The following is a 26,919-nucleotide window of genomic DNA, read 5'->3' as shown; positions in this document are numbered from 1 at the left end:
ACTCGCCAGCCCCTTCCCAACAACGCAGGCGTTGCAGAAATAAGACTGGGCAGAGAGCGGACGGGGCTTAGTCGAGAGCGGTCGGTAAACTCGTTACTGCTCGTCGTTGATGCTGTTTATCACAGACAGAGGAAAAAGCAACGAAGTCGTTTATTAAACCTGCTTTAGGGCAGCGTCGGTTTTAATCTCACGTTTATACGTTGAGCTATTCACGACGATGCATGTAACAAGACACGCAGATGTTACATCGCGTCTGACTTCGGCGACCGAAAATAAAGAGCATTGATCGAGCCCGAGTAGTCACTTCCCAAACTTACATGGTCATGGGGGCTGTTGTTTCAGGTTAAACGAAACCCTATTCACCGACAAACGGTTCTGACGGTAGACATAACTACATCCAAAGGACCACGCGTTTTATTAACTGTTCTGACAGGATGAAGTCGATTCATGTTTACCTCGTGTACACTTTGAGAAGTTTTAGTTCCCCACTTGTTGGGGTGAGTACTTTCCTTGGTGAACAATGCATCAAAAACATGGGAGAAGGCAGCTGTAAGGCGAAGGACGCGCTGCAAACCCCGCTTCCGGAGTCATTCTCTATAAAAACCTCAAATCCGAATTCTTCTTTCTTGACAAGCAAGCACGTTTTCGATTTGGAAGAACATCGGTGGCAATTTTATTTCTGCGAACGAGCTTCGTTCCGCGATGATGTACCAGCCGTTTCTCTGCCCGTGAAGACACGGGTGACACCTCTCCGTCAGGTCTGGGAAGGAGGAACCGCTCCGGGGCCAGTGCATTGCAAAACCGGCAACCGCGAGAGCTGAGCCGAGCGGCAGCTCCCGGGACATCGCATCACTTTTGCGACCGGGCTTTGACCGTTCGGCTCGAATGCCCGGGGAGCGGCTGCTGCGCGGCTGACGACGGAGCCCATCGCCGACAAACCGGCAGCGGGGCCGGGCGGTAACGCTCAGCTCCGCCAGGCAGCAGACCTGCCGCCTCGGTCCCTGCGCGGTGCCCGCGGGCCGCCCGCCGCACACCCCCCGCCCCCGGCGCCGTGACCCCTCCGGGCTCACGGGCGGGGTCCCGCCGCCCAGCGCGGCGCCGGCGGCCTCTGCGCGGCCCCGGCCCGGCGGGAAGGGCCCGACGCCTCCCGGGGCGCGGCGGGGCGGGGGCGGACGGGGCGGGGCCGCGGCGGGGCGGGGGCGGGGCTGACCCCGGCGGGGCGGGGCGGGGCCGCGCGGGGGTCCCGTCGGCGGTGGCGCGGCCACGTGCGGCCCCGCGCGCTCCCACGGCGGCCGGGGGCCGGCGGTGACGTGGTGTGGGGGGGCCGCTGGCCGCCCGCCGATTGGGCCGCGGCGGCGGCGCGGGGAGGCGGCCGCCCAATGGGCGCGGGGCTCGCAGGTGCCCGCGCGGTTATCTGCGCCCCGGGGCGCGGCGCGCAGGGTCCCCCGCTGCCGCCGCCGGGACGCGCGACCGAGGCGAGGCGCGGAGCCCGGCCCGGCCTCGCCGCTCCCGTCCCGTCCCGTCCCGTGCCGTCCCGTCCCGTCCCCCCCGCCGGGGCCGCTCCGCCGGCGCGGGGCTCTGCTTCCCCGGGACTCCCGCCCCGCCGGTTCGCCGCGCGGCCCCGACTTGGCTTTCCCCGCTCCGCAGCCTGGGGCTTGGCGGAGCGCGGCGGCGGGGGCGGGCGGCGGAGCGCGGGGGCTTTTCCTCCTCCCGGCAGACTTCGGCACTTGCTGGCGGCGTTGGACCTGCGAGCGGAGAAGGGACCGTCCCGCCCGCGGCCGGCGCTCCCGGCGCGGGGCTACAGCGGAGCGGTGGCCGGCGCGGAGGGAGAGGGGTCCGCGCTGACGGATGAGCGCCAATGTTAGCGGCGGTGGGGCAGATGGATGCTAATCGCCAGAGCGCGTTCGTCCTCGGCAGCACGCCGCTGGCCGCGCTGCACAACATGGCCGAGATGAAGACCTCCCTCTTCCCCTACACCCTGCAGAACCCCGCCGGCTTCAAGGCGCCGGCCCTGGGCGGACTCAACACGCAGCTGCCCTTGGGGACGCCGCACGGAATAAGCGACATCCTGGGGCGGCCCGTGGGCTCCGCCAGCAACCTGCTGGGCGGGCTGCCCCGCATCAACGGGCTGGCGGCCTCGGCGGGGATGTACTTCAACCCCGCCGCCGTCTCCCGCTACCCGAAGCCGCTGGCGGAGCTGCCGGGGCGACCGCCCATCTTCTGGCCGGGAGTGGTGCAAGGCTCTCCCTGGAGGGACCCCCGCCTCGCCTGTCCCGGTAAGTGCGGCCGGTTCCGGCGGGCAGCGCGGCCCGGGGTGCCCCCGCGGCCGGGGCCCGGCCCCCCCCCCCCCATCCTCCCCGGGCGGCCCCTCGCCCCGGGGCGGGCGGTGGACGGGGCGGACGGCCCGGCGGAGGCCGCGGCACGCTGAAGGCAAGGCCCGGGGCCGGGGCCGGGGCCGGTCACCCCGCGGCGCCACGGGATGTCCCCGGACCGAATCCTGCTCTAAAGCCGCCGGCGGGCCCCCGAAGCAGCCCCGCCGCAACCCGCGGCCCCCTTCGCGCCGGGCGGAGGGCCGGTGCCGAGCGGGGATCGGCGCGGGCCCCGTCTCTGACGGGCCGTTTCTCCTCCGCTTTCAGCTCAGACGGGGATGGTTTTGGACAAGGACGGCAAGAAGAAACACTCGCGGCCGACTTTCTCCGGGCAGCAGATTTTTGCTTTGGAGAAAACCTTCGAACAGACGAAATACTTGGCAGGACCTGAGAGAGCCCGCCTCGCCTACTCCTTAGGGATGACCGAGAGCCAAGTGAAGGTAGGTCCCGCGGGCGCGCCGGGGCCGCGGGCCGGTAACGGGCTCTCCCGGTCGCTGCCCAGGCAGCGCCGGCGGTTTTTTTTCGTCAGGGACCATGAAAACCGTAGAACCGCACAGGGTTTTTTTTTTTTTAGAGTCAGTTACAATTTAAATTACATTTGGATATTGGATAGATTTTAGGCCAATTTCTGCGTAACTTATTTTGTGCTTAAGAGTTCTTTGTGATGGAAATTATTTCAGAATAATAGATATATATGTTAAAAAAGCCCCAAAGCACACCCCAAACCGAAAAGCCCCCCGCAGGTAATTGCTTTCAACGGGTCAGTTTTCAACGGAGATCGTGTCCTGCCATTGGCACACCCTCACCTTGCACAACCACCCAAATATTTTAGCAAAGATTTTGGGCGCACCGGAGCGTTGAAGCGCCCTGGGAGCCAACAGACGTATTTTTCTGGCCACCGTATTCCGTTTTCAACAGAGGACGGCTCGCGAAGCCGCCGCCTTTGCTGTCGCTCAGCTCCTGCTGGCGACCTCCCCGGAGAAGCCGGGCGGGTGGCCCGAGCGTGTCACCGGCAGCCCCCTCCCCGCTGCCGGCCTCGCCGGAGCCCCGCGCCGTGGGGAGGGTGTGGGGGGGCGGGGGAGGCCGCGGCCCGGTCCCGCTGTCGGGCGGGCAGGGGGGCGGGGGCGGGCGCGGCGGCGAGGCTGAGCCGTGCCCGGTGCCGGTGCCCGGTGCCGGTGCCCAGGTCTGGTTCCAGAACAGACGGACCAAGTGGCGGAAGCGGCACGCGGCGGAGATGGCCTCGGCGAAGAAGAAGCACGACTCGGAGACGGAGAAGCTGAAGGAGAGCTCGGACAATGAGGACGATGACGAATACAACAAGCCCCTGGACCCCAACTCAGACGACGAAAAAATCACGAGGCTATTGAAAAAGCACAAATCCACGAACCTGTCCCTCGTCAGCCCCTGCAGCACCAGCTCAGACACCTTGTGAGGGCGCGGGCACCGGCGGCCGCGGCCCAGCGAGCCGCCCTGGTAGGCACCGTGGCGGCGATGAGTTGTAACTGGATGTTTAAAGTGGTGTGTTGTACAGCCTAAGATGTATGTGAAATGTATATATTTTTTACAGAATAAGTTATGAAATTATTTTCCTTCTCATCGATGTAAATTTCAGAGGAATTTTTCCAACTTTTTGGGTTTTGTTTTGTGTCCCTTTAAGGTTTGCCCCTCTTTCTTTTAGCCTTCTTGCCGATTTCCTGCTCCTAACAATCAGATTTTGTTACGTTTTGTATGGGTCATCAAATCCAAGCTCAGCCACTTTGTATATAGTAAATTTCAGATTTTGTGATGTATATTTCTAGTGTAAAAACGGCTGTTTTCTTTCACTCCCTCCCTCTACTCAGTGTTTGATCTCTCCTGCTTCTGGCTTTTATGCTTCATAATATCAAAAGAGAAAACAACCCAAAAAAAGCACGAGAGAAAAACGGACACTTGATTTTACATTGGGATCAAATAATGTCCCCACACGGGTTGGAAAGACTTTGTATAAATCAATAAATTATTTAACAAGCTTCTCCTTTAGCGAGTTTCTTCCCGCATGACTCGTTTTGGGTCCCCGTCCGAAAACCTGGGGTTTTTTCAGCCCGTGTTCTCCTCGGCCGGTGCCCCGCTCCCGAGCCGGGGGGGCTTCGCCTCCGCTCCGCGGGGTCTGGCCAGAAGAACGCAGGGTCACCGTACCTGTTGCAGGGTGATTTCTGACTTTCGCTTCACTGGTCCGAGGACCCTGATTTTTAGGGCCGCTCTCGCCCGGCCCCCTGGCCAGGGACGGTCGGCCGGCGCCTGCCCGCCCCACCGGGCCGCAGCCTCGGGGCCCGCGGCCCCCGCCCGCAGCCGCGTAGCGGGCCCCGCCGCTCCGCGAGGAGAAACGGAGGCGGCGGTCGGGCGCCGAGCCGGGAGAGCCCCGGGCCCCGAGCGCGGGCGGGGGCCGGCTGCCCCGGTGGCACCGCCGGGAGCCGGGCTCTGCCGCACAGAACCCGCGGCCCGGGACCACCCCCCCCCACCCACCCCCCCCCCCCCCCCCCCCCGGGAAGAAGCGATACAGGGGCTGAACGTGCAGCCCTGAACCTGCCCTGTGCGGGACCGGGACCGCACCGGTTCTGCCACCAAAAGCGTTTTGGTGACCGCCGCTCCGGGGAGGGGGGAAGGCAGGGGCCGGGACACGTCCCACTGCGCTACCCGGACACCAGCCGCTGGGAGAAACCCGAAGGCGACCTCGTTGAGGTTAGCGGTGGAGGTCTGCGAGCACCATCTCCCCCCCTCGCCGTCCTGCCGCGCTCCCGGGAAGCTCGTCCCGGCGGCCCTCGGCCCGCACCCACAGCCCCAGCGGCCCCGAACCCGCGGGCTGTGGTTACGACCTGCCCGTAACGAGACCCAGGTAATTACGCAGCTGTCGAGGGGCCTCGCAGCCGCCCCAGGCTCCGCTTTTCTCCTCTCGGGCATGTTCGGGGCCTGGCGGGTGTAATCCCGTTCCGTTGTCCAGCTGCCTCTTCTCCCCGTTTTGGTTTTGAAGCGAACGAGACATTCTTTTCTTTCCGTGTCTTGGCTACTGCTTCGCAGCCTGAGCAAACGCACCGGCCGCGCCGCGGGCCGGCCCCGCTCCGCTCGCCCGGCACCGGCGCCGGGAAGCGGCCGGTGCCTCCCCGTCCGCAGCCGCCTCCCGCGGCGCCGGGCCGGGCCGGCGCCCCCGGGCTCCCCCCCCCGAGGACGGATGCGGCCGGACCGACGGGGCCAGGCCGCGGGAGCGGCGGCGGCCCCGGACGGACTATCTGCGCGCCCGCGCAGACGCTCGAGGCCCGCAGGGCCGCGGCCCGGGGCTGTGCCGGGGCCCGGGGGCTGTGCCGCGCCCTTCAGCCGGCGCGCAGCTGCCGCGCGTGTGGGGCCGCGGAGGCGCGGGACCCGCCGCCGTTCTGGCTCTGACGCTCTCCGGCGGCTCCCGGCGCGCCGCGGGACGGGACCGGGGCCTCCCCTGCCTGGCGCCGCTCCCCGCCAGGAGCCGGGACTCGCCGGCCCGGTCCGGTCGCTCCGTGCAGCGCCTCGGCTGGGTCAGGGGAGGGAGCGGGCTCCGGCAGACTCACTCCCTGGGAGCGGGGGGTTGGCCAGACCTCGCTCGAGTCGTGCCGCGGTTACAGAGGGAGTAAATCAAGTTTAGAAATTAATCTTCGCCTCGGCTTTGACCATACCGAGACAGGGCGCTGGGACCGCGGCGACGAACCGGGGCCGGTTCCCTGGCTCCTAAGGGAAAATGGCAGGATAAAAAAAATACCCGCGCTTGAAAGTCGGATTATTCACACCTGCTCCTTTCCGTACTTCTTTAAATGAAACGTGCCCCAAGGAACTCGGAAATCTATATTCGGTGATGAATGTCTTTTCATAGAACGCGGTGGCTTTCTGCCGCATCCGCACGGCCAACACCGCGGGGGCCAGGGCCGCTGCCCCCCCGCCCCCCCCCGCGCAAGGCAGAGCCCGGCGGGGCCGGGACGAGCCGCGGGGGCTGGGCGGGAGGTACCGGGCGAGAGCCGGGCCCCTCGCTGCCCCGCAGCGCTCTGGGGTGGGGAGGCCGCCCGGGAGCACCCCCCCGCCCCGCCCCGCCCCGGGATAACGCCTCTGGCTTTTGCTGAAACGCTAAAGCTGCGTTTTAGGAATTTCTGCGGTTACATTTGAGACTCTTTCAACAAATTACCTTGTCGGGCCACCGGTGTCACCAACGCCCCCGGCTGGATTCGGGCCGTTTACGGTCTGGCAGTTGTGGCTCTGGTGAGTTTGTCTATAGATGAGGCTTCAGTCCGAGCTTGGAAAGGCAGCAGGTTTTTTTTCTAAAACCAGAGATAATCACGAAGGAGTTTATAGTGGCGCATTTACTGAACTGCTGGGGACCGGCGTCTCGTGAATAGCTCATAAAGTTGTGTTACTCCCTGTGTGTTAGCACTCGAATACAAACTCCCACACGGCTTTTCCCCGCTGTCCCGTGCTTTGGTTAACGCCGCCACCGCAGTCTGTTACACGGGTCTTCATGGGAGAAACAACCCTGTTAACTGGCAGGCGATTAAAAGGTAACTCATTAATAAGAAATGTGACAATTTAATAATTTCCCGGTAATCCCCAAGGCCCAAATTAAAGGCACAGACACAGCCATATTCACCATGATTAGTTTTATTGCTTGAGAACCAAAGTACTCATTTCTAAAGGCCTTCGAAGTTATCATGAGTTGAGTTCGCTTAAATAGAATTACTGTGTGGTTATAATGCAACATGGCACAATAACAATACAGAGCTGCAGACACCCTTTGGGCAACAGTACTTCCTATAAACCCAGACCGTACTGTTGAGGAAACACTCTGCAAGCGGACATCAAATCATTTTCAATGGTAGTGATTTATACCAAAATCAAGCATCAATCTAATGCCATCACGCAGTCCATGAACTCTGTAGTGTTCTAAATTAAATCAATAAAACATACATTTGTGTTTCATCAACAGACTCCCTAATCACCTTTTAATGTTGTATTTAGTGGTGGGAGAAAAATGTTCGTAACAAGATTATATTGTAGGCTGCACTGAGCTACTAACCAGGAAAATTTACAGTCCTTTTTTTTCTTTAGCACTGTATAAATACAGTCTGTGTCCAAGGCAGTTGCTACCTGAAGCAGACTATTACTTTCTTCTCCCAGGTTGTTATTGTTTCCATATAGAATACTTGGCACCATAAAACAGTAACAAAAGACGGACAAAAACAGTTTACAAAATTCTGGAAAGTTACACCCAAACCTAGCTAAGAACTTCACATTCAATCCTTAATATTACATAGAAAGAAGGGATTATAGGAGTAGCAAAGTGAAACTGCTAATATATGTGCTATATAGTATGCTATATATCTGTATCCAGGATGGCACTGCTATATATTATTTATTATATAAATGTTGGTTGTTGACGTACACTGAACTAAACCTGCTAAGGCTCCAACACTAACTGCTGATATGGCACTCTCAAGCATTCATACTGGAAAGTATATTTAGCGTAAGTTTTGGTCAGGTTTATAAATTATTTATATATCTGTGTATATATACACATACATACATATATATACACACACATATATATGTATGTATAGAAAGCAGCTGCTGTGTGATTCAAAAACCATGTAACATGGCAGTATAGTAAATACCATGAGAAAAAAATTATAAAAATGAAAAACAAAATACTAAAACTAAAACACAAACCATAAGCCTTGGTCAACAAAGAAAATACCATTTAAAACCATCAATATCTCTATCTATACAATCCAATGTACAAAACCCCAAAGTGGTAAAGATATAATGTTAGGCATGACACCTTTAAAAGTTTATAATATGCTGAAATAGCTTTTCCACATTGACAAACACTAAAAGTTGAAAGTTGTGAAATCTAAAATACATAACATCTCTGCTGTCTATTTAGAGTTTTGGCAACAGAATTGTGACATATATATAAAAAATAATTCCACATTTCTACTTGATGTCACATGAACATACAAGACAGTGAGGTATGTGAGGCTTTTCTCGAACAGAGTCCAGATGCTGAAGCATAGTGTACGATCAGCAGTCTAAAAATGTGGCACTCGGGACTTGATTTATCAATACAGTTGTTACGATTATGTATTTCAGTTTACTGTGTATTCCTTCCCTCCTTGCTACAGTGTGGTTTCACGGAAAATCTTCTCATTTCGTAGGCATCTTTTTCCTGTTGCAGAATTGGCATTTTTTTAAAAAGAAAAATAAACACAGGGGAAATGATGTAGAAAATATAAACGTAAAGGAAAAAAAATGATATTTACCACCACATCACTGCACGACACAACACTTGTGCACATTTGCAATAGGTTTACCTGCCCCAGCAGCTATTCGAAAGGACAGGAACACAGGCTGCAGCAAGTCAGGGAAAAATAGAAGTTACGCATTTGAAATACAACTTTTTTTTTTTTTTTTTTTTTTTTTTACAGTCAGTAGTAAATACAGCAAAAATTCCTCTATGACTGAAAACAAAATGATGCAAAAATTTTTTGGATTAATCTAACTACAAAACGCACAAGAGAACTACCCTGTCTCCTTACAGATCCCTGTTCCCATTGAAATCTAAGGGAAAGTTTGCCATTGATCTCTGTGGAAGAGGACTGGGTCCCATACACAACTCCCTTTTAGCACACAATTAACTCCATGCTAAAAAAATTCACATTAAGTACACTGGTGACAAAGGAAACAAAAATTACTGTTTCTGAACTGTCTGACCTTCAGCTGCTGGCACACTGAACTTTTCATTTCGCTGGAGAAGTTAGTAAACGTCTGTATTTTAAAATCCGACTTGGATGATTCTAGACCAAATCACTCTAGTGCATCCATGAAGGTAAATATAGCTGTATGTTTGTGAATTTGGATGTAGGTGTACAGACGCATACACACCCATTATCCACCACTGAATTATTGCTCAGGAGCCTTAGCGCCAGGACTGACACCTTACTACTGGCTTACAGTTTACATGTTCTTGCAAGTTTCTAGTTGAGCTTTTATATAGGTTTTATGTAGTTTTTATACAGGCTTTCCGAGGTTACCTCCTACTCCTCGATCAGCTTTTTTCACAGAAAGCAAATACTCATTTGCTACATTTCTAACTTGGCTTTCCATCTGGTATCTTCAGCCAGAGAATATTGTTTGTAAAATTCATGTTTTTTTCTTCACTTTAACAACTAGTATTTATGTAATTCTAGTTCCTTTTTCTCACTTGTTGCTTAAAGATGGAACTGCCAATATGTTATTTTACTAATAAGCAGCTAGGCACTGACTTAATTGAAGCTATGTTTTGGAAACAATTTTGATAACCCAATGAAAATACTTTTGTTTTACAAGAACAGTCATAAGTGCACAGACAGTTGCTCCTCTTCATTCTGTACTGTATCGTGCTTTCACTGCAGCACACATCATCCTGTTCTTTATTTGATGTCATACAAGTATCTACTCTACTGGCTGATTTCAGTTCTAAAACATGTTCGAGGCTTTAAACTAAAAATAGGACAGAGATATAGCTGACTTAAAAATAAAATTAACAGAAACTAGTGCATACATTCTCCTTCCTAATAAAAGAGACTTAGAAGATACAATACTAAAATGTTTACTTTACTCAAATGTTTAATTTAATTACCTTGTGATCCCCCATGCAGACATTTGGCCCAATGTGGTCATATATTACTATCTTCTCATCATTTTCTGACTAGTTGAAAAAAAACAAAACAACACAACAAACAACCAGTCAGTTCAAGTATTCTCCAGATTACAGAAACAGAAATATGGAAATAATTTATGCAAGTAGTTCAAACCAGTTTCTGAATGAAGTGATATTAAAACATCTTTGCTTGGCTTCTCCAGAGAAAGACCACGTAAGAATGAACTTTTATGTCCAGTACCACTTGCAGTAATTTCTGCAATTTGTCCACATAAAATAACTCATGAAATCACTGCATCTACTCCTTGCTTCTGGGACCTCAAGAAATTTTAGTGAGTAACACTGGGGTAGATGAAACGAATGACTCGGTTGCGACTGCATTCCACCTTTTGCCGGTGAAGTGCAGCTAGCACATTTGGCCAGCCCTTTTTTAAGAACAACACACAATTTTTATTGAATTAGGTGAGATAGATGTTGTTCTTTGAATTAAATGCAATCCACATTGACTTATAAGAGCATTTGATTTCATCATATAGGTGATTTTAAATTTTCAGAGAATAATGAACTATTTACAGTTTATGAATATAATCTTTAACCATGTCTATGAGATACATTTCTTTGTTTGAAAAAAAGCATTAAGTGATTTTAAGAAAATCAGCAAATGAAAGCTGAAATTCCTCCAGTCTCCATTATGAATTGCTTTCATTTTGTTCCATGTTGAACTTTATCCTTATACGCTGACTTCTTTAGCATTTGTAGCTTAATGAATAATAAACTGTAGTCCTCTTTCTGCCATTTGCAATAAACGTGATTTTGAGAATCTGTTTTGATTCTCTAGCCCAGTACTTCAGGAATAAATACAAATACATTGCTATACAAGACAATTTCTTATTATGCTAAACAATTCCTATAAGCTAATCAAATCTGCAATCTGCACACTCTCAAGTCTCTAACACAATCATAGATGTGCTTTAAAGTAGTTGGCAATACTAATTTATTTTGTATGAAACAGTCAAGACTTTCTCATCTGTAATCAGTCAAGTTTGACTGGGCAATAACTTTATATAAACAGTAGCATTTAGGACTATAAAGTTAAAACTGAATTATCTTTAATGCAGTAAGGAAGCTTAAGGTCAGATTTACTTTATAGCACGGTTGTCTGCCAAAAATATAAAAACATAACCTTCTGCATTGTATGCATGAGCACTTTCCAATATTTCAAGATCATAATGCCACTAGCATCGGAAGTGGGGATACATTCATCAAAAGCGACTTGATAATTTACAAAGGCAGCATAAAATTGTGGATTTTCAACTGCATAATCTTTAGACAGATAAACAAATTACAGCGGTGCACAAGCAGAAACAATATACACTTGGCTGAGCATTCATTACTTCATGCTATCAGGCATCAACACAGCTCCCTAGCAGTGGGCAACCTTTGGTGTTTTAGGGCTCAGGAAGCATAAAATAACATGATGGTGAGGTAACCGACCATGGCATGATAGATGATGTTGCATGAAAGCTGTTTACAGCCCCATGTCTGTACAATCTGTAATGCCTACTGGGTAGCAGAACACACTGTACAGTGTGGCAATTTGTGCGTACTACCCTTTCTTTACATAGGATTAAAATGCAGATTTACTGCAATTTTTGTTTGAAATAAAATATAGAATTGCTAAGGCAGAAAGAGAAATTCTTTATCTGCCTGTAAGAAAAATTAATACAGCAAAACGATTACCTGCATAAGAATACTCAATAGCTAGTTACAACCAGAAATTCTTCAAAAATTCATATACATTTATACTTTAAGGATTTGTTACAGTGTAATCAGTTAATCAAAATTTGCTTTTACTTTCTTCACAGTTCCTTTTAAAGCTTCAAAGCGTAAGTCTCTGCAGTGGACTAAATTCTCAGTAGCAAGGCAAACACTGCTTACTGTGTAGAACCACAAAAACTTGTAAGGTAATTTTGCCCTTTCCTCTATCAGTTCAGCATTCTTTTCTACTGAATATTTTCATTAAGTTTTGTGGGCCAGAATTACAGTTTGGTTTTGAGCTGGATAAGCTAACTCCTTTATTGGTGTAGACTCACTGAGTTAAACAACCATGCCAGTTTGGCCTCATCTACATCTGTAATTTTGCATAAGCATTTCTGGAGATGTCCCAAACTGCATGCTCATAATTTGAAAATGCAAAGCTGCAGAGACAAAATTATATGCATTTTTTAAATGTAAGCTTTGAATGACTGTTGTGGTTTAACCCCAGCTGGCAACTAAGCACTACTGGGAGCATATACTGCAAAATTAACTCTATCCCAGCCAAAACCAGCACATTCATCCAGCTGACTGGGTTTCTGTTCCATGGAGACTGAGAATGGGCCAATGACCTCACAGTTACAAATTTCTTTAATGCTCTAACTTTGTTTTCCTTTGTTTAATTTTCTCCCATTATATCCAAGTTATACCCCCCTAGATAATCTGAAAGAATTCCTTTCCCTCTGTACTGTTTACACTCTTCAAGCCTTTGTGTACACTTCTATCTCCTTATTCATAGCTTTAAAAAAAAATCTTCCCTCATTGGCCACTCTTTCCATGGTTTTAATCCTTTGTTCTTTAGGAATTTCATGGGCGCCAAGTACTATCTGTAATATTTTGGGTAAAGTCTCACTTTTTCACATGATATTTCTGTGTAAGAAGATGAAGTAACACTGATTTTGACATTACTATTTTACTATAAAGCCTGTATTTTTCTTAGCTTCACAGGTTTTTTTTTAGATACTGCAGTACATGCATTGTCTAAAATTTTGGGTGAAGCTTCAAGAGATCATGCAGATACTTCTACACATTGAAACGTGTGAAGAAGTACATCGAATTGAAATTTGAGTAGCTATGGAAAAAATGTTCTCAGCCTTTCAGTGAGTTATATACTGCAAAGCAAACAGTGTAATCATGAGATAAATAACCCTGATGAGAGAGAGAAACGGGAGGTTATAAACTTCAGGAGAGCAAGTTTCAAGGGTTTCGCTAATTTAAACAAGAGAAAAGCCACAAAGCTGTAGAATATGGATTTATTTGCAAAGATTATTTTCCGCAACTTATTCTGATTAAACTGTGTTAGTTATTCAGGAACAGACAGACGGATACGTGACTTTTGGGCAATTTTGGGTTTGGTGAGTCTGTTCTGTATGAGACATTCACATGGGCTGGTCAGCAGGGGAACCTCAGCGCCACAGTGCTGGGAAGTCACAGCATGGTTGTGCTGGCATCACGCTCACGGCCACGGCTAGTGCAGCACCAACAATTCAGAGCAGAAAGACCTGGGGGAGACCTCCTTGTACCACACACCGACTTCCCGATCGGTTCCTAGTCCTTCAGAACAACTGGTGGCCAGCGTGAACAGGATGGGTCTCCAGTTGCCATGAACAAGCACACAGGAGAAAACCGGGGCCGTGTGGGTTGGCACCTGTAACCGGCTGGCCTGGGCCAGTGTTTCCAACGAGAGGAGGAGAGCAGAGCAGTAAGCAGGAGAAAGAGAAAGCTAGAGAAAAGGAAAGCTGGACGGCTCCTGAATTGTATTTAGGTCATTTAACTTTGGACAGAACATCACCCAAGTTTACCTTACCTCTATACACTAAAATCCCAAGAGGAACTAGATGTTCTAAAAATGTTGCACAATTGTGTTTTTAAAGCTCTAATGGAATGTCTAAATTTAGGCGCTTAATTGGTGTCCTGAAGTTAGGCCTACCTGCTGGGGACTCTGCCTGCATTCAGGGGACAGTGATGGGAGATCTGGCCCATCAAACGTCTGGCATATTCTTGGGAAATCCAGTTCTCACCATCAGCAGCAGAGGGAACCTGAATCTACCACGCTTGTAGCTCAGGTACCTCAAGTTGTTGCTGCACAGGTTTTCCTTTCAGCGGCGTTACTCCGCAGTCAGCAGCCGCTCCTTGGTACTTTTGTCTGCATCTGTGCTGAATCCTTGGTAAGGGCAGCACTGTTACCTATGTTACTGTATAGTGGACTGGAGTGGGGGACCGATGGAGGGTTTTTGTTACTCTTTTTTAAAGCAGGGACAGTTTCCCAGTGCTGTAAGTACAGAAGCGGCACAGAAGAGACGACAGGCAGCTGGCATTGGCACCTCAGATACCCAAAGCAGCGTTTGTGAAAGCTCCTGCTTTGGTAACTGCCAACGGGTTAACTGGGACAAACCCACATCCTTGGGTGGAAAGCAACGGAGGAACAGCAGTTTGTCATTGCCATGGTACGCTGTCGCCAGTGTGGCAAGCGTTTGCTATGGGGAACTGAGAACACAAGGACAAGGCAGAAGTCTTTCAGCCCTGCCCACCTTTGCTGAAGATAAACCCAGCGCATGGCGGCTGCAGGGCCGTACTTACTTTCAGAATGAGCTCCTTGGCTGAGTGGGACATGAGGATTCTGTCACACCAGGCTGGACATCTCGTGTTCATGTACTGCTTCCCCTGGCTAGAGTCCTCGCTGTACGGATAACTGCAAACAAATCACAGTCAGAACCATCAGCAACTTTTCTGCAAAGCAGCCTGAAACCTCTGGCTCAAATGACCACACTAATTAAAAATTTTAACTGGCAAAAAGCAGCTCTTTTAGATACCTCTCATAATTACCTTTCTTTTCTAATGTGCTTTCTCTGTTTCTCTTCTCATATCTACAATCCTACTTTAGGCCAACATGTTAAGACACACACAGTTTCACAACTCTCACCTCCTACCTTGCATTTTTGCACGAGAGTGTTTAGAGACAGCAAACTGTGAAAGTACAAAAATCAGTTCAACGACAACTCAAATACATAGTAGGCGGCTGTTGGTTATGACTAGGGAAAAAGAATAGGCCGAAGATGAAAAAGGAAACCCAGGAAAAAAAAAATGTTCATCTCCTGGGATTTCTTTGCAGGATTCTCTCAAGGAGAGCTATCCAGGAATAACTGAACAGAAAACAGAGTTCAGAGCACTGGGATCTCTGCAGCTGTACACAGACCCCACCTGTGTGGATTCTCTAAGGCTGACAAAAAGGAAGATATGACAAGAAAGCAGGCTTTTCATAGGATTTCTTCAGAACCAAGGAATTAGGAATGTGGTTTAAGGAAAATGATGCTGACTACGTAAGATTCTGTAACTTTATATGAAATTGTGTTAATAGAATAGAATAACTTCTGGAATAGAAGTTGATTAAATGGTATTTATGCTGTGGGGGCCATTATAAATGTGCTATAGGATCTCCAGTGAATTCTAACTTAGCTCTGAAAGGCAACAGAAAGTGTTTATTTTAACCTACAGAACAGTCTAAAATAAGGTAACTCAACTTGCCTGTGTGAGCCCACAGGCTGAAATCATCTAAAGCACCTGAAGTGGCAACCTCGGGTTCAGCTGTCAGGAGGCTGAGGCCAAAGTTTTCCTCATTTTATTCAAATGTTCCCTCTCAGTAGTTTAATATGATAGAACTTTGGATTTGACGATGTTACCATGCTGTAAGGCCGACTGTTTTCCCAGACCATTTCCAAATGGCAGGCATGGGTAAGTAGCCAAAGAGGGGTTTGGAGAAATCCAGAGGGTTTGTGACAGGCTCACAATTTCTTGAATATTGGGCCTGAATTTGTTTAAAGACATTTGATAAATGTCTTTAAACAAAAACCATAAGGCTGGTGCATATTATCTACATATGTATGTGTGGGTGTGTTTAAAATGACATTTGCATTTTATTCTGCTCATCACTGAATTCATAAAGGAAATACTGAAGTTTTCCTGATATGTGTGTTAAAATAAAATTTCTGGTATTGTAACAAAAGGGTTTGCATGCTTGAAGAGAAACTTATTTACCACCCTGCTTGGTGTGATACTCTGAAACGGAGACATATAGCTTTCTACCAAATGGGTTTACAAGCTACACTGCCATTAAAAAGATTAGCCATGGCAAACATCCAAGAGAAGCGTACTGAACGTATTGGAACAAACCAGTGATCTCAGTACCTTTTCCACCTCATCAAACCTAACAAGACTCATTTTCAAAACATATTATGAGAATTCAATTTGCTGCTTCACTGACATACAGAAGTACAGCTTATTTCTGAGTGTCTGTGAAGTATTTTGATGATGTAATACTATTGGTAGTAGAAGCTCTTTGTCTGCAATTTAAGGGTTGACTTTTTCTGGTAACCTCTTACTTTAGTTACTCAAGAACCCCACATAACTAAAGCAACTTCTCATGACATAAGGTATAAGAATCAATCACATTTCATATAATCTTTCCTTTTACACCATTAACTGTATGGCTTTTAAAGTATGATGTTCTGTACCTGGAATAATCTGTTACTGCTATGTGTTAGAGCATTTCATCTGAGAGCCTATATTCTGCAAAATGGTATTTATCAATTTGCTTTATTGATCTTAACGTTTTCACAGGGTGAAAACTTCTGCCAATTTTTCAAGGTCTTTAGCGCTGATCACCCAGTCAAGAAGTTACTGTAGTTTACAAATCTTTGACAAATCAGATTTCTAATGGCTGGGACAGAGATGAAAATAAATGCTGCAAAAGTTATCCAGACAAAATAACCTGTAGGTAATAATTTAATACAATAAAGTGGGGCAAGCTCTTCTTTTTATAAGGCAGCTTCGGGCCAGAGGTGTGGAGCACTCTGTCTTGCTGCACTCTAATGAGTTAAGGCTTCTCTCTCCCCACCACCGCCCCTTCGGCTTGTGCAAGTCTCACTCTCAGTGAGATGCTGACATAGACATAATAAAAAATCCTAACTAGATACACCCCCCCAAAAATAAGGGAAACCATTTGCTCTCCTCCTTCATGCTCTAGAAGGGTCACAAATACTTTGGAATAAGCAGGCTTCTTTTGCAGATGGGCTCAAAAAATGATCATAAATAGATATGACTCAAAATTGCTGGGAGGGATTCTATTTTGGGACTTAACAGGTTTTGGGGACAAGATAGTTTAGTTTATTATATGCCATTTATCTTAAATAGATTTTTGCAAATAAAAGCAGAGGTTTCTGGAGTAAGACTGTCACTGAAGACATTTTCATGAAACATACTGCTGAATGTATACTGTTCCCAAATAAAACTTCTCAGACAACATACACTCCAGGAGCTGTCTCCATCATCCTGTACTGAGTGAAACAGTGGAATGAAAAAGGTGCTACTGCTTCCAGAATTGAACCATCTTCTTAAGAACTCTGAAGCTTTTACTTTTTTGGAGCATTTCTAATGGTGCTCTCCCCTGTGGATACTCGGGTGTCTTACATGATGTTACCTTGTTCAGATGTCTTCCCACCAGCTGATGGGATTTAAACCAGGCAACAGCAGCAATTGAAAGAGCAGACAGACAGATGCACAAGCATTTCAGGAAGCCAGGCTGATGATTCTGGTGCTGTCATATCAGAAAGATGTTCAAAAATCAAAGACACGGGGCAAATGCCAAAAGCCTCAGAACTGCACTCAATTTCAGTCTCGTACACACAATCTGTCACCAGAATGCAGCCTTTGGGTGTGCTCCTGCAAACACTCGTCTCCTGAAGCTGGTGAACTTGGCCCCACTGCCGTGAAGGCTGCAGAGCGCCCAGGCGGGTAACTAACAGGAGAGCACGTATCTCAGGAACACAGGACAGACAGACATGACGCTCATTTTGCTTCTTCCAATGCAGCAACTGCCCAGATAGCGCCGAGTCCAGGTGGTGCTCATGGAACTGGGAAATATTTCCACCACCTTCCACGGGCTAACCAAGACACAAGTGTACTAATACACGCTTCTCTTTGACTATGAACTTTTTGTTCTCTCTAGGGTGGCTTCATGATTTACCTCCTCTTTTCCTTCCTTTCAACCCCACTTCTCACCTGCTTCTTTGAAATAAAGCATAAATAGTCTCTTTTAAAGAATAATGTGAATTTAAATTTGTGTGCATGCAACAAGCAGAACTATTCTTGTAATACACACCTTCCAAAAGACATGACGCAAAAGATTGTTCGCTATCAAGTGCATTAAAATAACTTTGTTTTGCTGACGTCTCCAGCCTCTTTTAACACACTCATACCAGGCAAGTAAGGAACTCCTGAGGAACTCTTAAGGAATAATAAGTTCTTAATTCAAAACTCAGTTAATAATTCTTGTTAAGAGATTTCCTGATCCATGAATTGGCTTGATAAAAACAACTGCAGATCTGATAAAAATAATTTTAAGAACTCTACTCCAAATAATCAAAAGTTAAAAATTCCAGTATTAATCTCCCAGAGGGTAAGCATCACGCCACCTTTCTGTGCATGTGTAACTAGTCTTGACCATCAGAACTGTAACTGTGGCAGAGAAAAAGGGAGAACCAGCTTGCTCAGTCCCATGACTAGACAGGAAAGAATGTCTTTTTTTTTTCTTTCAATAGCATTCTGCCTCAATCACAATCTATCTTGTGCAATGCACAGAAAACAGTGATCTTGAGAATGAATAGCGAGTGCTCATGTAAAAATGATGACATAACAGATAAAGGCCTCTAGGTACCACTGAAATAGAAATGATAAATGTATACAATGCTAACACATAACAGCTGCTATAGATAAGTTAAGACTGTACACACTTCCTAACTTTAGTATTCAGTACGGTTACTGACGTTTTTTTACACACACTGTATTATGTATATTTAAAAACACAAATGGAGAAATGAGGATTTCCAAGTGGAACAACTTTTCTGCCCTGATTAAAACAGTGGCAAAGTTGAAATTTAGGACCTAAACCACTCGTGTTAGATGAACAACCAATAGCAAAAATAGTCTGTTATTCTCTGTGTATGCCAGCTGGTAGAGTTACACAAAATATACCTTGACTGTATATGCCTCTGGAGGATGGACAGGCAGGCAGTTCTGGAGCTGGAGCACCCGTGTGAGAGGCTTGTGCGATTTATCTCCAGTTGTTCAGGATTTATTTTTTCTCAAGATGTTCCTTCTAGCTGCTTTTCCACCTTATTTCACCAACTTTTGTTTCAGTTACACTCATTTTATTTAGCCAGGATTACTGTCTGGTGGGTTTTCTGAATAAAACTTCCAGAAGGTACTAATTAAAGCAACATCATTAATACACACTCAATGTTGTCAAAATTTAACCAAACACTTTGAGGAATTGTTAACTAACTCTGTTAATAAGAGCAGACTGTCCAATGAGCATTACAGTTAATAAGGATGAGAGCTACCTGGCAACTGTTTGGGGAAAATAAACCATTAAGAGCGTCAGTAATATTACTGCACTGCTGCTGTTGACAGGTATTGTCAAAGATGATTGGACACCTTTACAAAAATACTTACTGCAGGGTGAAAAGTCTTCTGACATCATAAACCATCCTGTCAGCAGTGTCTTAACTCGAAGCACAAGCCAACAATACTGTGTATATAAATGTCTCCTTAACTGGCATTTCCAGTCAGGAAAAATGCTCCTAATGAACTCTTCTCTTGTGTAAGAATGGATAAAATGTGTTACTGAGATGGGTGAAATGTACTTTCTAACAGGAAACAATTAATTCACTTTGGAGTGTTATTACCTTTAAAAGCTGTCTGCCACCCTGTTCTGCTTCCCAGCTCACTTTTGCCCAGTGAACACGCCCTGCTGCTAACGCCTGTTGGTGTTGCTTTAGGGATTCTGCCTTCTGTGGTCAAGACATTCCCAGCAGTGTTGTAGCAAGTGTGACAACATCCACTAGGCAACAGTGGGGAAGAATTAAGCTATGAAATCTTTTTTAGTACAATAAAGGTCATTCTGAAAAACTCTGCATCCTATGTCTAGACTCAGATGCAGATGTGTGGGCAAACTTTATATGTTTCAGGGAGTGGGAATACCTCCTGTTCAAAGACCACTTGTTCTCATCTATTAACTGTCCACGCATTTCATATCACTGAGTTGTTTCTAATATAAAATATTTGTGATGGATGGAACTATAAAGCGTCAATGAAAACTGAGCTCTTTATGGGAAGAGCTGAGACACAATTTTGATTTGGTCCATTTTATCTTTGAACTTGGGTATGAGTCTTTGCATTTACTGCTCTCACTTTTAAGTCTTTCTATTTACGTATGATATTGAGAGAAAACTTCAAAAGGGGAAAAATCCCAACCACTTTTCATAAGACAATCATTTACTATTTTTGTATTTTGTAAGAAAATGTTGGGTCAATTTACCTTTAGCTTTGACATACTTTCAGATTGTCTAAGATGCTTTTAACCACAAGCAAGGACAGTGAATGTAGGCTGCTGGTTCAAGCTTTGTCTGCTTTGAAAGTTGTAAGGACAAGGATATAAATAAAAATATTTTGATATTTTTGATTGACAAGGTCCCAACTCAGCATTAGTGTGAGCTGGTACACAAGTGTGATTTCAATAAAATGTCATCTGACCCCTGCAAGTATGACATCTAATTTTTGTCATCTTCCAGATCATTAGTTTCTTCCTCCAAATTGAATTACCATTTTATATTTCCCTGAATCTGAAAGGGAGATTTGGGTTCCCTAGTTCTCTTCCTAGCAAATGACCCCATGTAATTTATCTTCATATGCTCATTTTAGGCAGCAGACAGTTAAAGCTAAGCAGTAAGACACATTGCTGTTTGAATTAAATTAGCTGCTTCATATGTACCAAAATACTAATAAGCCTTCATGATGCTCTGCTGAGCTAACTGGCCATGATATGCATCTCACTTAAGCCAAATCAGGAGGGTAAACACAGTCCTGCAAACACAGTAGTTAAAGTACAATGTGTTAAACAGCTGCTACTTGCAAAGGCTACACTAACACCATGGTGATCACACCAACAATCAGAGTCAAAGGTGACAATAAAAAGGGGGGTCACCCGGGCAATCCAGCAGCAAAGGGTAAGAAGGGTAAACAGGACTCAAGCTGTAACTCAGGCACAACACAAAACAGGAAGGTTAACGACACAATGTTTTTCTCTGAATCTTTTTTTATGGCTTTATGTTGGGCATATTGCTTTTTGGCTTAACATACTTTTTTCAAAAACAGATGTCTATAATATGCTTCAGAGTCAACATTTCTGTATCACCAGTGTAACTCTGGACGTTTTTCAGTTAAAAACCCAACCAAACCCAGAGCTCCTTTCTTTTTCCAGCAAGTAACAACGGGCCCTTTGCTTCCCGCCCAGAACGCTCCCCCCGAGAGAATCTGCCCTGGCTGACGCGGAGCCGCCTGCGGCCGCACCTCAGCAGGGAGGTGAAGAGGGTGGGTGCGAGCCCCGTCTGCGGGGCGTCGGGCCAGCGAGGGGCCAGGGGCCGGCCCGTGGCTAACAGCAGCTGCACGCTGTGCTCTGCCCTGGAGACGCGCGTCGGGGAGAGGCCCAGCTCACAGAACCGGGTTGTTCAGCAACACTAACGGCTCGGCCAGCCAACAGCGAGCGACGCGCTCTAGGGCTTTAATAACAGTAATGTTGCAGGCTGCTAAATGTATGTGATACTGCTACTATTGCAAGTGGATAAATGTGATTATGAGTAACGCTGGCTTGTCGGGAAGGACCCAGCACTGGCTGGTTTCAGCAAAACAGTCAAATGTTACTGTATGTGACTGTGATTGAGCTAAACGTCTTTTCTGGGAACGTGCCTGGCTTAGAGTAAGTTACTTTTGGGCTATAATTTACAAATTCTCATACTGGAAAAAAAAATTACTGCAAAGCTGAGGCAACAGGTGGGACAGGGCTCAGTTTCCAAACTACCAGGCTTTTCAACAGCACTTTCAGACAAGAATATACTGAACGGCCTGGTAACAGCAAAGACCATAATCTGTTTAGAATTTGCTTTGCTTTCTGCTTGCAGCACGGTCTGTAATCCTCACCTTACACATAGCATACAGGAATGCTCAGTCCTTGAAACTTGTTACTTCATTGACTTTCCCCTCTTTTTCCCTTTACCACAGTTCCTTAAAACAAACAGAACTGCTTACTTGGGTGATATATCCAGTTCCTCACAAAGTAAAGAAACACCCTATTTTCATTTGGAAATTAATTGAGAATGATGGCAAGAGTGGTGATGGTTTCATGTGAGGGGAGAAATGGGGATAAGAGCTGTCTGAAAACTATTTTAATGATTATATTCTAACTGTTTTGGAGGAAATGGCACCTGTCTTTTCTGCTTCCAGCTGGGAAGCTGTTTCTGTGCTCCAGCCTTAGAAGCTGGAAGAACCCAGACAACTACACAATGTCCTGTGGGAATTTGTTCGTCAGGGGCTGAGGGATCCACTGGCTATTTAAGATACCTCACTGATACCTGGAAGGTGATTTACAGTGCATGAATGAGTAGGAAGTATTTCTATTTGGTGGATACTTCTTAACACTTCTTAACTGGCAGAAAAATCATGTGTTATAAAAGTAGCTTATAGAGCAAGTATAAAAATCATTTAGGACTTCAACAATTTTTAACCTATTTGAGTGCCTAACTCTCCCTTTTTTTGAGACAACAGGACCCAGGAGCGTTCCTGAGATAACGTTCTAAGAAACAGGAATCCCATTTGCTTCAGGAGTACTGCACCAGTCCTGGCAGCAGGCGATTTGCATACTTGGTGAGACATGGGTAAGTACAGGCAGCCTGTTGAAATCTAAACCATCATCTTGTCTTCCCGCTTCACACCCGAGGGCAACAACTGGGATACGTACAATACCACCCACAGGGCTGGGTACAAAAGGTACAAAAGGCAGAACTGTTCTTCTCTGGACAGTCTCTGCAGAAGGGAAGGAAGAAGTGAGCACATTTGAAAATGGCTTTGCTTCATGCAGAGCGGACTGGCTCACTCTGTAGTGCAGATTAGACAAGAAAAAATGTATGTATCATCACACAACCTACTAGAACAAAAAAAAAAGGTCACGGGACAAACTACAAGGGTAGAGAATAAATAGGTTACAGACTAAACAGGATTCTGGCAGAGTAAGGGACCAGACCAGAGAGAATTCCAAAGGAGAAACACTCTTCCAAGAGTAAATGAGATTCAACCTGTCTCCTGGTGAGGGGTGACAAAGCCAAGATACTGCCAGTGCAGAGGGTCTGCTTGAGAAAAATATCACATGGAGGGTATCTAAGACACAAACATATGTCCAACCAATAAATTACATGACAGCCTAATGCGACAACAAACAAGGATAGGTCACTTTAAGAGAATGATTAATACATGAGATTACTGTGCACGCAGACTTATCTGAAAGCAAACCTTGTAGGTGGGTGTGAACTCTTGCTAAAGTCAGCTCCTATCTTTGCTATACAACAGCTACAAGAATAATTATAATAATTAATGGAGAGCAGTGATAAAGGCAACAATTGCCCACCTGTATATTGACTGACCACAATGTTGTTACTTCTTTTTTCACACCTACCACCTTTTGCAACGATTGCTGACTACCACAGACTCTTTTCCAGCCTCACACTGGGCTTGCTGTTTGCTCACGGCTGGGCTGCTCAGCCTGTGACTGACAGAGCTTACAGAGTTTAAAATTCTGAATTATATTTAGTCTCCAATGGCTAAGGTTGCTATGGGCTCCATTAGATCACAAAGGGTAATGAGATGAAAACATGAATATTCACTACATAAAGTAAAAGGCCTCAAAATATATCAGTATAGGAACGGGTGAATAATGTCTGAAAAATACTCCATTGGAAGGGGTCTTTATGTTCTCTGTGTGAAGGTAGCAGACCTGCAATGCAGCCCGTGGTTTCTTACTAAGCTGGGGCTCCTCTTCCAGCCTGCCTTCGCTTTGGGCAGATTTCAGGAGGACGGAGGAAGGATCTGCTGTTGCCGAAGGCAGCGTGGTTTGTCACTTCCCCTATTCTCAGCCCAAGGGAAGACAAATGAGGAAAGGGGTGGGCTTTGGAGAGGGTAACCTCTTGGCTGGGGGGAGGAACCACCACCGGAGCGGTCTCCCTGCTGGCTGGCAGAGATGGCTGTGTCTTCCGCAGATGCCTCTCCCTCGATCACGATTCGGAAGTGCTGGAATGTTCCGGGGAGTGCCCTGGGCAGAGGCTGCCGGCCGGGGTGAAACAGCCCCAGCACATCCCGGCCGAGAGCCAGCGGGCCAAGACTTTTTTCCTTGGAAGTTCACTCACTGCAACACCAGCACGCTTCTCTGTGGTGCTCGGGTTGTACAGGACGGTGAGCTGAAACAACTTAAGCACGTACTTGAAGAATTAAAAGGAGCTCAGAATTGAAGGAATTCAGAAAAATGCCAAGATATCAAGTGCCCTGCTGAACAGAGAGGAGATAACTGACAGCCTCGCAAATTGAGCAGATGCTGCAAGTGCTGTGCTCAGTCAAGGCTTTGCTCCGGGTGTTTTTGACGGGGACTGCCTGACCACCGCTCCCTCTGCGCCGCAGCAGGATGGTCACGCGGGGTAGGAGGAAGAATTCGCCTAAGATCAAGCAGACATATGGTCTTAAACAAAATTAAAGTTTTGCACTGGAGACGAACAATAGTTCTGTTTTGTTTTGAGCTCCTTAAGTATGCCTGCAGAAATGCTATTTTCAGATGTGGCTGGCAGGAGAGCTCAGAAGTGGCTTTGGAATTCTTCCCACATACAAAGCTGACTGGAAAGAGTCCTGAAGCTAACGTGCACTAACACAGAGTCCACCAAGACCTTGCAGAATCCCACTTGCACATACATTAACACGAATTTACCGTGTTGTCTTAATACCATTTCATTTACAGCTACAAATTCAATTTATAACTATAATACACTATAACTATAAATTCTCATAGAACTATAATAATATATATGATTATGATTGATACCAACCAAAATTAATGTATGATTAAAAATATTAACATAGCTATGTAAAATCCAACAAATGCCATTTATAGATTGCTTAGTAGTTTTAAAACTTAAAAGTGAACTGCTGTTTCAAAAGGGCAGAAGTCAAATTGTGGATTAATGGCTAGATAAAAACAAAGAACTTCAATTTCATTTATATGCAACTAAGGCCAAAGTGGTAATTCTGAAAATCCTCACTCACCTACCATCTTATCAACCATGCCAAGGCTCTGGTCTCCACTCCTACAACTGTTTTTCTTATTTTGTCCAGTGACTGTTTCCTGTGAAATGCAGAAGCAACCCTGAGAGCAGAACTCATCTCCGCTTCTCCATGTACAAGCGGATGGCTGCCCATGGGGTGACAGCATCCTCTACTTTCGTATTTTGTCTTTTTCGACCTTCTGCCTGCTGTACTCAAAATTAATAAGCCAAAGTAGATATGCTACATGGGTAGGAAAATACTTATGCAACAGCCTGACAGGGTGCTCTTCTTCTGAAGGAAGTAAGCATTTCACTTCTAGTTTTGAAACCTCTCATGTCAAGTTTCAACCCGCAATAAATTTTAATGGTCTTTATAAACTTATAAAGCCTTGAAAAATAGCTTTTCTAAACATAGAATCGTCTGTCCTGACTTTTAGAGATTTAAGTCAGGACTACAAGGTTATATTAGTTTAGCTACACTGCGTTTTTATGCAGTCTTTCACAATGGATAGTCAACACACCTTCCCACAGAGGGTTTAAGCAAAGGTGGGTCCTCACTCAAAGGATCAAAAAGCATGGAAGATTTGCATTAGCTTGTTACGGAGAGCATCAGCTTAGTTCCAGTTCTCTTTTAAAAAAACACCAAAAGATGTAAAGACAGCTGGACAGCAATGTTCTTATTTTCTCCGTGGCTGTCCAGACTTGGCAAATAGAGCAATGCAGGAGGGAAAGAGGCCTCTGGTATTTCAATTTTTTTACAGAATTATCTGTACTACTGCTTAAAGACAAGCAGGAAGTCAGTAGTCTAAAAAAAAATATTTTTAAGTATTCTTGACTCAGTACAAGGTCTCCACTCTACAGAATTAAAAAGTAACTTTCTATTTGATACTTATTACAACATCAAAATTTTACTTTTAGGGACCATCAGCATAGGGACTAGAAAGAAAATAAGGAAAAGGTTTATATAAAGTTCATTTTTTTAAAGCTGGTAGTAAGAAGCATGATACAGAGGCTGGAAATATACAAAGACCTAATTTTTTGCCAAGACCTGTGAATAATGATTCCGGAGATATTTTCTCTAACAAGTGGTAAGAGTTCAGTGCTCTCACTGATTATTGAATGTAGTTTACAATCAACTGAAAACAGAAGGTAACAAACGATAGAAAATCACACTGTATGCGGATTTTGAAGAGCATAATGAAATCGACAACTACAAATACAGTAAAGAAGAACAAAACCCCAGAGAAATACTACAACACATCATCATTTCATTGGGGCATTTTAGTTAGAAAATTACTCAAGAAGTCAACATTTCTATTATTACTCATATTGAAATGCTATCTCAGTGTAATGAAAAACTGGGAACAAGAAGGTCTGACAGCTTAAGAGTTTTAGGTCCCTAAACAAAAAGATAAGGAGAATCTTGAGCTTTTTTCCTAACAGACAATTTGCATTTTTTCGTACTCTAAATGGTGTATTTTATGCGAAAGCAGATAAAAAATGCTTTTTGTTTTGTTTTTCTTACTTACTGATCTTTTCTTTATATTATTTTCATTAAATCCTAGACAGCAAGAGTGGTAACTCTTCCCTATTGTTCCTGTGAAGTCTCGTGGAAGGTCAGTTTCCCTGAAATTTATGAACATGGGAGATTTTTATCAACGTATTAAGGCAATTTGGGAGTTGCTTCCTGCTGAGAACCAAGCATGTTTTGTGTCCCGAGGCGTGTCCCGTGCCCGCACAAGCCCCGCTGCCCCTTGCCCGTGGGGCCAGGAGCGCGTCCCCAGGGCAGCGTCACGCTGCGCCGGCTCCGGGGCCACCGCTCATGCGGGAAAGCCCAACTCATCCCGGGGGTGAGCGGTGC

The 26,919-nt window shown here is 46.2% G+C and overlaps 2 protein-coding genes and 2 long non-coding RNA genes across 6 annotated transcripts in view; 2 read left to right on the top strand and 2 right to left on the bottom strand.

Moving 5' to 3' along the window:
- LOC141926198 (uncharacterized) overlaps positions 1-6,816 on the bottom strand; it is an 11,457-nt gene extending 4,641 nt beyond the window's left edge. Inside the window, exon 1 of the long non-coding RNA XR_012624068.1 lies at positions 6,547-6,816. This is a non-coding gene — a long non-coding RNA (uncharacterized LOC141926198). The remainder of the gene's footprint in view (positions 1-6,546) is intronic.
- Positions 1,471-4,381, top strand: NKX6-2 (NK6 homeobox 2). The gene is made up of 3 exons (XM_074830103.1): positions 1,471-2,276; positions 2,637-2,809; positions 3,553-4,381. Exons 1-3 carry the CDS (start codon positions 1,859-1,861, stop codon positions 3,799-3,801), a joined length of 840 nt encoding a protein of 279 aa, XP_074686204.1. The 5' UTR covers positions 1,471-1,858; the 3' UTR covers positions 3,802-4,381.
- On the top strand, positions 6,542-26,919 carry LOC141926200 (uncharacterized). The gene is made up of 3 exons (XR_012624070.1): positions 6,542-6,620; positions 22,525-22,634; positions 26,624-26,919. It is a non-coding gene; the product is annotated as an uncharacterized LOC141926200 (long non-coding RNA).
- INPP5A (inositol polyphosphate-5-phosphatase A) overlaps positions 7,001-26,919 on the bottom strand; it is a 251,249-nt gene continuing 231,330 nt past the window's right edge. The window contains exons 13-16 of one of the 3 annotated variants that reach the window (XM_074831614.1): positions 14,449-14,560; positions 10,033-10,101; positions 8,726-8,762; positions 7,001-8,580 (exon numbers count right to left, since the gene is read on the bottom strand). In XM_074831614.1, the coding sequence (XP_074687715.1) occupies positions 8,531-8,580; positions 8,726-8,762; positions 10,033-10,101; positions 14,449-14,560 (268 nt within the window). In that variant the 3' untranslated portion in view covers positions 7,001-8,530. Of the gene's footprint in view, positions 8,581-8,674; positions 8,763-10,032; positions 10,102-14,448; positions 14,561-26,919 lie in introns of all 3 variants that reach the window. The other 2 variants (XM_074831616.1, XM_074831617.1) reach the window with 2 other exon arrangements.

This window comes from Strix aluco, chromosome 7, assembly GCF_031877795.1.
Source record: "Strix aluco isolate bStrAlu1 chromosome 7, bStrAlu1.hap1, whole genome shotgun sequence".
NCBI lineage: Eukaryota > Metazoa > Chordata > Aves > Strigiformes > Strigidae > Strix > Strix aluco.
Note: the sequence above shows the minus strand (reverse complement) of the source record. Positions and strands in the feature narration are given on the sequence as shown.